The 12,049-nt window shown below is 45.2% G+C and overlaps 1 protein-coding gene across 2 annotated transcripts in view; it reads right to left on the minus strand.

Moving 5' to 3' along the window:
- LOC112238186 (serine/threonine-protein kinase Nek7-like) overlaps positions 1-12,049 on the minus strand; it is a 156,570-nt gene that overhangs the window by 95,568 nt on the left and 48,953 nt on the right. Inside the window, exons 1-2 of one of the 2 annotated variants that reach the window (XM_042322476.1) lie at positions 7,448-7,466; positions 6,666-6,753 (exon numbers count right to left, since the gene is read on the minus strand). In XM_042322476.1, coding sequence (XP_042178410.1) covers positions 6,666-6,725 — 60 coding nt within the window. In that variant the 5' untranslated portion in view covers positions 6,726-6,753; positions 7,448-7,466. Of the gene's footprint in view, positions 1-6,665; positions 6,754-7,447; positions 7,467-12,049 lie in introns of those variants that run through there. The other variant, XM_042322475.1, reaches the window with a different exon arrangement.

Genomic DNA, 12,049 nt, shown 5'->3' on the forward strand with positions numbered 1-12,049 from the left:
TTTATTTTTTTTATTTTAAGTTTGATATTGAGAGCGAAAATTCGGAAAAAATAAAAACGGAATTTGGGAGGGGAAAAAAACGACCTGGAATTCAGCAAAAAACACAATAGATTTTATAGGGCCCAAGCGAGGGCAGGGCTGTCACTCGCTGCATGGCAGCTTGACAAATGTTAGTATGAGGCCGTAAAGCGCTGTGACAGCCTCCTGCTGAGAGTTCCGTCTCATTAATGTGTTCTGGCAGGCTGGCCCCCTAATCATACATTTACATATGCAATGACCTATATTTGCATGTCAGATCGCACACTGTCCGGCGTGATTAACAACGGGCACCTCCCTGCGTGGAGTCGCCTTGGGTGATGGGCGAGAGGCTAGGAGAGGAAAGGGGAGGGCAGGCGAGGGGTGAGCCAGAAATGGGGAGGGTTAGGAGAGGGAAGGGGGAGAGCAGAGGGCCGGAGGGGGTCATTTTTTTGTTGGCCGAGGGGCCGGGCTGCCATGCAGGATTATGTCAGGCGGGGGCCCCGGCATTAGACACTTCATTAGAGCTAATCTGTTTAGCAGTGGGCAGTGTATGTAAACTTCACAGGCCATTTGCGGCACCTCGTTGCCCCCTGGCCTGGCCTTCAAAGGGCAGCCAGGCCGTCCTGAATGACAGGCCGTCTCATCGCACTGGCCTGTCACACACACAGCCGCTCCCAGCTGACACACACACACTGGCACACACTCACTGACACATATGTGGGTGAGGCGCAGCACCTCGACCCCTAACAACAGAGGAGAGGAGGAGAGGCAGAGAGGAGAGAAGGAGAGGCAGAGAGGAGAGAAGGAGAGGCACAGAGGAGAGAAGGAGAGGCACAGGGGAGAGAAGGAGAGGCACAGAGAGGAGTGAAGGAGAGGCACAGAGAGGAGAGAAGGAGAGGCAGAGAGGAGAGAAGGAGAGGCAGAGAGGAGAGAAGGAGAGGCACAGAGAGGAGAGAAGGAGAGGCACAGAGAGGAGAGAAGGAGAGGCACAGAGAGGAGAGAAGGAGAGGCACAGAGAGGAGAGAAGGAGAGGAGAGAAGGAGGCACAGAGAGGAGAGAAGGAGAGGCACAGGGGAGAGAAGGAGAGGCACAGAGAGGAGAGAAGGAGAGGCACAGAGGAGAGAAGGAGAGGCACAGAGAGGAGAGAAGGAGAGGCACAGAGAGGAGAGAAGGAGAGGCACAGAGAGGAGAGAAGGAGAGGCACAGAGAGGAGAGAAGGAGAGGCACAGAGAGGAGAGAAGGAGAGGCACAGAGAGGAGAGAAGGAGAGGCAGAGAGGAGAGAAGGAGAGGCAGAGAGGAGAGAAGGAGAGGCACAGAGAGGAGAGAAGGAGAGGCAGAGAGGAGAGAAGGAGAGGCACAGAGAGGAGAGGTGTGTACAGATTGCAGCATGTGTGAAACTTATGTTAACATTGCCAAAGCAAGTGAAGTAAAAAAGAAAATGAACAGTAAACATTACACTCACAAAAGTTCCAAAAGAATAAAGACATTTCAAATGACATTATGTATATATACAGTGTAGTAATGATGTGCAAATAGTTTAAGTACAAAAGGGAAAATAAATAAACATAAATATGGGTTGAATTTACAATGGTGTTTGTTCTTCACTGGTTGTCCTTTTCTTGTGGCAACAGGTCACACATCTTGCTGCTGTGATGGCACACTGTGCTATTTCACCCAGTAGATATGGGAGTTTATCAAAATTGGGTTTGTTTTTGAATACTTTGTGGATCTGTGTAATCTGAGGGAAATATGTGTCTCTAATATGGTCATACATTTGACAGGAGGTTAGGAAGTGCAGCTCAGTTTCCACCTCATTTTGTGGGCAGTGAGCACATAGCCTGTCTTCTCTTGAGAGCCAGGTCTGCCTACGGCGGCCTTTCTCAATAGCAAGGCTCACTGAGTCTGTACATAGTCAAGGCTTTCCTTAAGTTTGGGTCAGTCACAGTAGTCAGGTATTCTGCCACTGTTTACTCTCTGTTTAGGGCCAAATAGCATTCTAGTTTGCTCTGTTTTTTGGTAAATTCTTCCAATGTGTTAAGTAATTATCTTTTAGTTTTCTCATGATTTGGTTGAGTCGAATTGTGTTGCTGTCTCTCAACTCAACAAAGCCAAGGAACTGAGCCCAATGCTGTCTCAACTCCAAGTCATCGCGGGTGGGAGTGGAACTGAGCCCAATGCTGTCTCAACTCCAAGTCATCGCGGGTGGGAGTGGATATTTCGCCTATATTTTTGGTGTCCCCCACTTTGGTTCTGAAATCACCATCACGGACTAATTAGCTTGTAAAATATGCAGCTATGACATAGGGGTGAAATCCAATGTTTTTTGGCTATATGGATTCCACCCCTATCTCAAAACTGAATGGTTTTGACCGTTTGGATGTTTTCACCAAGTGATCTTCTCGTCACTTTGGCCATGCAGTGCACCTCGCAAAACAACTGCTGTCCTCATTATGAAATTACCACATTTACCGTGTATATATATATATACAAATTACCATATACACTGATTGGTTAAAGCAAAATGACCAAAACTATTGCTGATGGTGAACCTGAACAATCCAAATCAAATCTATTGTGAGCCCCGTTCAGCAGGTGTTGCCAGATGAGAGGTGTGTCTCCGGTAGCAGACTTTAATTCCGGTAAAACACCATTAAACAGCGATAGAGGTTTCATCTCCCACAGAGCACCAACCCCCACCCCCTTCCCCCTACTCACTCATCACCAACCCCCACCCCCTTCCCCCTCTACTCATCACCAACCCCCACCCCCTTCCTCCTCTACTCATCACCAGCCTCCCTGACCCCCCTCTACTCATCACCAGCCTCCCTGACCCCCCTCTCACTCATCACCAGCCTCCTGACCCCCTCTACTCATCACCAGCCTCCCTGACCCCCCCCCCTCTACTCATCACCAGCCTCCCTGACCCCCCCTGACCCCCCTCTACTCATCACCAGCCTCCCGACCCCCGTCTTCTCTCCCATCCTCTCCCATCCTCAGCACCACCATACAATATTCATCCATCCTTCCTTCCCTACCCCGCCAGTGTTTCTCTCTCTGCTCCTCTTCAATCTGTTCCTGAACCACGCCACATTTGCTCGCTTAAAACCCTCTGCCTTGGCTCACAGTTTACACACACACACACACACACACACAGATCTGAGCCTGTCACAACCTGCAGTAACGATCAAAACCCGTTTTGAGAATCTCTCCCTCCCACTCACTCAAAGAGCAAAAGCACCACTAAACGTGCACATGGTGCCAGTTCCACTTTACCTAATGCATATGCATAAAACCTCCGGGACGCAGCGACATGATATCGCCAGCGATACAGTCCTTCACCACACACATATTATACATCTCTCATTTTCAGGAGGGGAGATCTTTGTTCTTCTTTTCTCTTTTCACAGATTAAACAGAGAAAGGGTGAAATAGACAGAGGACCTGTTGTCTGCTGATAGCACAGGCGGCTGGTGACACCTTCATTTGGGGAGGACGGGCTCTTCGTAATGGCTGGAATGGAATGGTATTGACACATCAAAAGCATTGGTTCCTTGTGTTTGATACCATTCCATTCACTTCATTCCAGTCATTATTATGAGCCGTCCCTCCCCTCACCAGCCTCCTGTGGCTGGTAAAGTCACAGTATGTCGCTAGATGCCTAACAGGAAGTAGAATGCCTGGATCTGGATGTGATAGGCCTGCTGTGTTTTACATCCTAACTGTAAAATCTAATCTTGCATAAACTAATAGTAGGCATGTTATTAGACCTACTTCTCAATATATTTCCTATATCTGAATACAATAATGAAAAGAGATAATGAACTGAAAACAGACAGACATCATTATTACCACAACCATCGTTATTGATTATGATTGATTATGATTATGATATCTCATTAGAAGAAAAAAATACATGAAATAAATGATGAAATCTTCTCTTTTTCTTTCCTTTTTTTGTGCACAACCCAATTATCCTTAAATTAGATATCAAACATCTTCTAAAAAAAAAATGTTCCCCCTGGCCATTTCACAGTTAATATTGCACTGGCTTTGCATACACAGGAAAAACAACAGGACTATTTTTTTTGCTTTAGAAAAAGCGGTTGTTTGCCCGTTTCGTCCCCGGTGTATGGATATGGATTGTCTGGGTGAGTCCATTCAATATATTGTGGACCCAGAAACATCCTTGTGCATGAAGGAGATCGATGAGGATGATGTATGATACTGCTTCTGCACCGTAACAACCTCAATGTTACGAAACCCAAATCTCCACCAGCCTCGAGAGTTTCAGTCAATACTAACTCTCTCTCCACCATTCATCTAGCCTTTCCTACATGCCTATACTGTATGATTCAGGCCTTAGTCAATTTACACATTTGTAGTATTTATAATACTGTTACTGAAAATGCATTTTGTTCTTGAACTTTACTTGGAATCGACTATAGCCTAAATTGTACTCAACTTTATTTACATGAACAGACTAACTTTTAATTCAAAGTATAGGTCTTGCGTAAATGGTGGAATATAGGTACAGCTGCCTGCTGGCCTTGTGATTGGGTGAAAGGTTAGGGTGAAGGGATCCTACCTGTGGCTGGAATATAGGTACAGCTGCCTGCTGGCCTTGTGATTGGGTAAAAGGTTAGGGTGAAGGGATCCTACCTGTGGCTGGAATATAGGTACAGCTGCCTGCTGGCCTTGTGATTGGGTAAAAGGTTAGGGTGAAGGGATCCTACCTGTGGCTGGAATATAGGTACAGCTGCCTGCTGGCCTTGTGATTGGGTAAAAGGTTAGGGTGAAGGGATCCTACCTGTGGCTGGAATATAGGTACAGCTGCCTGCTGGCCTTGTGATTGGGTAAAAGGTTAGGGTGAAGGGATCCTACCTGTGGCTGGAATATAGGTACAGCTGCCTGCTGGCCTTGTGATTGGGTAAAAGGTTAGGGTGAAGGGATCCTACCTGTGGCTGGAATATAGGTACAGCTGCCTGCTGGCCTTGTGATTGGGTAAAAGGTTAGGGTGAAGGGATCCTACCTGTGGCTGGAATATAGGTACAGCTGCTTGCTGGCCTTGTGATTGGGTAAAAGGTTAGGGTGAAGGGATCCTACCTGTGGCTGGAATATAGGTACAGCTGCCTGCTGGCCTTGTGATTGGGTGAAAGGTTAGGGTGAAGGGATCCTACCTGTGGCTGGAATATAGGTACAGCTGCCTGCTGGCCTTGTGATTGGGTAAAAGGTTAGGGTGAAGGGATCCTCCCTGTGGCTGGAATATAGGTACAGCTGCCTGCTGGCCTTGTGATTGGGTGAAAGATTAGGGTGAAGGGATCCTACCTGTGGCTGGAATATAGGTACAGCTGCCTGCTGGCCTTGTGATTGGGTGAAAGGTTAGGGTGAAGGGATCCTACCTGTGGCTGGAATATAGGTACAGCTGCCTGCTGGCCTTGTGATTGGGTAAAGGTTAGGGTGAAGGGATCCTACCTGTGGCTGGAATATAGGTACAGCTGCCTGCTGGCATTGTGATTGAGTGAAAGGTTAGGGTGAAGGGATCCTCCCTGTGGCTGGAATATAGGTACAGCTGCCTGCTGGCCTTGTGATTGGGTGAAAGGTTAGGGTGAAGGGATCCTCCCTGTGGCTGGAATATAGGTACAGCTGCCTGCTGGCATTGTGATTGAGTGAAAGGTTAGGGTGAAGGGATCCTACCTGTGGCTAGAATATAGGTACAGCTGCCTGCTGGCCTTGTGATTGGGTGAAAGGTTAGGGTGAAGGGATCCTCCCTGTGGCTGGAATATAGGTACAGCTGCCTGCTGGCCTTGTGATTGGGTGAAAGGTTAGGGTGAAGGGATCCTCCCTGTGGCTGGAATATAGGTACAGCTGCCTGCTGGCCTTGTGATTGGGTGAGAGTTAAGGAATCCTACCTGTGGCTGGAACGAGGGTACTGCTACCTGCTGGCCTTGTGATTGGGTGAGAGTTAAGGAATCCTACCTGTGGCTGGAACGAGGGTACTGCTACCTGCTGGCCTTGTGATTGGGTGAGAGTTAAGGATTCCTACCTGTGGCTGGAACGAGGGTACTGCTACCTGCTGGCCTTGTGATTGGGTGAGAGTTAAGGAATCCTACCTGTGGCTGGAACGAGGGTACTGCTACCTGCTGGCTTTGTGATTGGGTGAGAGTTAAGGGATCCTACCTGTGGCTGGAACGAGGGTACTGCTACCTGCTGGCCTTGTGATTGGGTGAGAGTTAAGGGATCCTACCTGTGGCTGGAACGAGGGTACTGCTACCTGCTGGCTTTGTGATTGGGTGAGAGTTAAGGAATCCTACCTGTGGCTGGAATATAGGTACAGCTGCCTGCTGGCCTTGTGATTGGGTGAGAGTTAAGGAATCCTACCTGTGGCTGGAACGAGGGTACTGCTACCTGCTGGCCTTGTGATTGGGTGAGAGTTAAGGAATCCTACCTGTGGCTGGAACGAGGGTACTGCTACCTGCTGGCTTTGTGATTGGGTGAGAGTTAAGGGATCCTACCTGTGGCTGGAACGAGGGTACTGCTACCTGCTGGCCTTGTGATTGGGTGAGAGTTAAGGGATCCTACCTGTGGCTGGAACGAGGGTACTGCTACCTGCTGGCCTTGTGATTGGGTGAGAGTTAAGGGATCCTACCTGTGGCTGGAACGAGGGTACTGCTGCCTGCTGGCCTTGTGATTGGGAGTCCATGTCCATGGTGTCAGAAGATCAGTCACTAACACCTCTGAGGAAACACAAACATAACCTACAGTTAAAATTACAATATCAATTAAAATGAAATGTATTTATAAAGCCCTTCTTACATCAGCTGATATCTCAAAGTGCTGTACAGAAACCCAACCTAAAACCCCAAACAGCAAGCAATGTAGGTGTAGAAGCACGGTGGCTAGGAAAAACTCCCTAGAAAGGCCAAAACCTAGGAAGAAACCTAGAGAGGAACCAGGTCTCTCCAATAGTTAGAAATCACTCCGCCATTTCCTGGTTGCAAAAATTCTAATGGTTCAGACAATTTCAGTTTATCTGACAAAATAACTATGTATAGTGTAGAGAACAATTATACCATCTCAAACACTGTGAAAAAGATTTTCACCAAAAATATAGTTTTTTCAGCTGTTTGAAGATGGTGTGCAACACTCAATGTAAAAACAACCAAAAACTAAACATAAAAACGGGAAGCATAGAAATACCACACATAGAACAGATATACCACTTATTTGACTTGCTTTCAATGAGAACGACAGATCTATAACTCACATTACAACATGAATTTGAATCGGGTTGCCCAAAAAGCTACCTACTGCGCCTTTAACATTATAGTCACAAGCTTCAAAAAAAGTTAGCCCAATATTTTTTTTTTTAAACTCTCCTTTCCCTCACAGCCAGGTAGAAACATACCAGGAAGTAGAACATCCTGTTACCTCTAGAGAAGAACTCCTCACTCCGCCATCTAACAGTCCAAACACTCACAGACTGGAAACACCACACTGCCTGAGCATTACAGAGCCTGAGACTGTGTTGCTGACGTGACTGTTGCCTGGGTACTGTCTGCGTCTCTATGGACCTGAAAGCCTTTGTGTTAGAGAGAGAGAGAGCACACACACACAGTCTGACCTGCTCTCATATATCTCCCACACAGCTCAGGTTACACTGGTTTTGGCAGAGATTCAATGTGGGATTGACAACAGAAGACCACACACATGGCATCCATTGAGTTCCACAATAACTGTATGGGAATGACGTGTAAAATCACCTTGTAGCAAGAGTGTACAGGTCCTTAATGTAGTCAATACTGTTTGTCAATGATATTCAAAACGGTAATATCTAAAGTGGTGTGTACAGTGTACTAATTGCTTGTTCGAGCTTGTTACAGTGTAATTACATACCACTGCGCATTCCACTGTTAGTTTCTACTGAATAGCCCCAGGTCTGTGTAATGCACTTTAAAGTGTTGCCAAGAAGAATATTTTAAAATTCATATATATATATATATATATATATAAATATATATATAAATAACATGATGCAAAAATCCTCTTCACACATGCAACTTGCTGATGATTCCAGGGCCACCTCCCCATGTGTACCCAGAGGATGAGCACACTCACAGGACTGGAATCTAACTCAAACATGTACATATTCAGTCATGTATGCTGGCTAGTCGTCCTGGGCGGTATACTTGTATATACCTTATACAGGGTATTTTTTGGAAATACCGACGCTATGACTTTCAATATTGTCCACAAGAAAAGAAAATAATTATAATTCAGTTGTAGCCAGTCACATGGTATGCTTGTTTACAAAGAGCACGTGGAGACAACGTGACATGACGAGCCACTGTTATACAGCACAAGAGATGTGATCAACTTACACTTGAAATGCACTACTACTAACTGCCAGCTAAATATGTGCTAAATATATTTTCTCCGGCTCAAGGCTCTAGCTATTGCATTTGGTTTGCTAACTTGCTAGCTATATGGGGCTAGCTTGAAAAATCAAGCTTCTTGGTTTACAGCAGAGATAATCAACACCCCCCCCCCCTGGATAAAGTGTGGAAAGCATTTTGAGATGGTCGTATTACTTTACTTGGGGTGGCAGACAGCCTAGTGGTTGGAGCGTTGGGCCTGTAACCGAAAGGTTGCTGGATCGAATCCCCGAGCTGACAAGGTAAAAAAAAATCTGTCATTCTGAACAAGGCAGTTAACCCACTGTTCCTAGGCCGTCATTGTAAATAAGAATTTGTAAATAAGAAAAGTTGGTTTGGTGTATCTAGCTTGAACAGTTCAATAGTTACTGTTGGTGGGTTACTTTAAGCAAATGTAATTATATTTATATACTGAACAAAAATATAAACGCAAAATGCTGCTGGTCCCATGTTTCATGAGCTGAAATAAAAGATCCCAACCGCAGACCACGTGTAACCGGCTTCTTTCCCTGCGAGACAGCTGATCAAACTGAGGAGTATTTGTCTGTAATAAAGCCCTTTGCAGGAAACAAAAACTCATTCTGATTGGCTGGGCCTGCCTGGCTCCTAAGTGGGTGAGTTGATGCCCTCCCATGGCCCACCCAGTCATGTGAAATCCATAGATTAGGGGCTGAAGCATTTATTTCAATTGACTGATTTCTTTATATGACCTGTAAACTTGAAATTGTTGCATGTTGCGTTTTATATTTTTTTGTTCAGTATAGTTGATAAAGGTTTAAAATAATTTGAAGTTAGGATAGCCTGAATGTTTTAAAGTTGGTCTTGTAGCTTAATTGGCTAAGGAGAAGGACCATTTTGAATATCTACCTCTGTATCTCTATGCTTCTCTTTCCCTTCACCCTAACCTTTCACCCAATCACAAGGCCAGCAGGCAGCTGTACCTATATTCCAGCCACAGGGAGGATCCCTTCACCCTAACCTTTCACCCAATCACAAGGCCAGCAGGCAGCTGTACCTATCGATGATCATTTATGCAAATGTTTTAAGTTTATAGTTCAAAAAGTATATATAGTAGAACAAATCTTTTGACAACCAATCTAAGTAGGGTAAGTCTGAACATCTCAAAGTTCGTTTGGAGTTGATATCGTAAAATCGGTGAAAGAGGATGGATCTAGAATTCATCATATTTTTACCATTCTAGTCTACGGCCCTTTTTGCAATTGAAATGCATTGGTATCCCTAGCAACGGCTCCATTTGGGTTGCTCAATGACGAGACATGAGAGCGCTGTTAGCTGATATTAGCTTGCTACTTTTCCTCACTCTAAACTCCAACAAACAGCTGTAACTTTTGATTTGTAGGAGATAATTATGTTCTAAGTCCAGATTTGAATAGCAGAGAAGTACACCACGATGTCATACACTATAAGTTTGCATCTAAAGTGCTGCGTAACTTGTCAAAATGTCAGCAGTTTGTAAAAAGTTGTTCAATTTGGACTCATCAGACCAAAGGACAGAGATCCACCCATCTAATGTCCATTGCTCGTGTTTCCTGGCCCAAGAAAGTCTCTTCTACTTATTGGTGTCCTTCAGTAGTGGTTTATTTGCAGGAATTCAACCATGAAGACCTGATTCATGCAGTCTCCTCTGAACAGTTGACATCTGTCTGTTACTTGAACTCTGTAAAGGATTTATTTGGGCTGCAATTTCTGAGGCTGGTAACTCTAATGAACGTATCCTCTGCAGCAGAGATAACTCTGGGTCTTCCTTTCCTGTGGTGGTCCTCATGAGAGCCAGTTTCATCATAGTGCTTGATAGTTTTTGCGACTGCACCTGAATAAACTTTAAAAGTTCTTGACATTTTAAGGACTGACTGACCTTAATGTCTTAAAGTAATGATGAATTGTCATTTTTCATTGCTTATTTCAGCTGTTCTTGACTAAATATGGACTTGGTCTTTCACCAAATAGGGCTATTTTCCGTATATCACCACTACCTTGTCACCACACAACTGATTGGCTCAAACAAATACATGAAGGAAAGAAATTCCACAAATTAACTTAACAAAGCACACCTGTTAATTGAAATGCATTCCAGGTGACTACCTCATGATGCTGGTTGAGAGAATGCCAAGAGTGTGCAAAGCTGTCATCAAGGCAAAGGGTGGCTACTTTAAGGGAAGACAAAGTGACTCTATGCAGTGAGCGTAAATCAGTTGACGTGTGACAAAAAGCAAATAGAGGATCCAGGTAGGTCATGTTTTCTCCCCTCAGCCAGATGAGTGAGTGAGTGAGTGGCCTGCCTGGCCTGACTCTACACAGTAGATAGATACAGGCTTCACAATTAGGATGACTCTCACTATCTGTCAGCATCGGCTCCGTCACACGACCATGACACACACACACAATCCCGACCCACAGACAGGGATACAATACGAACACTCCCTTGCACAAACACAATGTTTGATTCACACACACACACACGTGTGTTGGTGTGTATCCTTCCCTGCGAGACTCTGTCTGGTTGTCAGGACAGGAGACAGAGGGAGCTTGAGCATTCCCCCATGTAGCCAATTAAAATGCTGCGTTCGGGAGTTGCAGAAAGAGAAACACCGTCTCCGTGGCGATAGAATCCGGGTGATTTAGTAAAGGTTAATCAGGTTAATTAGCTGTAAATCTGCCGACGTGTCGTTGAGTTGCAGTGTGGCACACGCCAGGGATGTTCGCCATCACCACTATTGTTGTTGGTTTGGTTAGGCTTTAGTTTTCTGGTATTCCGGGATCATTTGCCTTCGAGTGCCGCGCTTTGAAGAACTTAAAAAGTGTTTGCACAACACAGTCTCTCCTGGGATTGTGTTGGGAGCCTTCTTTTCCCCTCTTCTGAAATGTACATTAAAAGCCTCTTTTCAAATAATTAATCAGCATTCAAATGCAAAAAAAAATAAAAAATCATTAGCAGAATTAAAAATGCCCAAAGCTGGCGAGGGAGACTAAAATATCATCAGTTCAGTTCAACGTCTGACTCCCATACAACATGATCTGCTTTTAAATATATGAATAAAGTCATCAAGGAATAAATTACACACACCCTGACAGCTCATCCTTTGTCAAATCCATGATGGAAATCCTACATATTCTATCACAAAATAGCATATATTCATAAAACAAACAGCTGGCTAAGTGACGTAGCCTGGCACACAAAAAAACCTCACTTAAAAATATATGGACATAACTGCAAAGGTTGTGTCTTGAAGATGTTTTTTCTCTAGCTGGACCACTTGCTGTGGTCCATAAGCCAGTGAGGATACAGTGAGTGCCTGCTGTGCTCCAGCCTGACATTTGGCTGGGCTGGAGTGTTGTTTGGGCCATGAGTTACCCTCACTAGTGGTTATTAACAGTCCAGTCTCCTTTCCTGCTGAGGTTTCAGATGGGGGCTGACGCTAACACCCCTCTCTTCTCACTGATCCGGCTCCGTGTCAAAATACCCACGAGGCATCTGGGTTCTACATCTCTCCATCCCACACTCTCGTTAACAGGATCAGTTAAGACTGCCAGTTTACATCAGAGCAGGGGAGATGCACTAACGAGGAAAGAACAATTA

The sequence above is a fragment of the Oncorhynchus tshawytscha genome, linkage group LG05 (genome assembly GCF_018296145.1).
Source record: "Oncorhynchus tshawytscha isolate Ot180627B linkage group LG05, Otsh_v2.0, whole genome shotgun sequence".
Classification (NCBI taxonomy): Eukaryota; Metazoa; Chordata; class Actinopteri; order Salmoniformes; family Salmonidae; genus Oncorhynchus; species Oncorhynchus tshawytscha.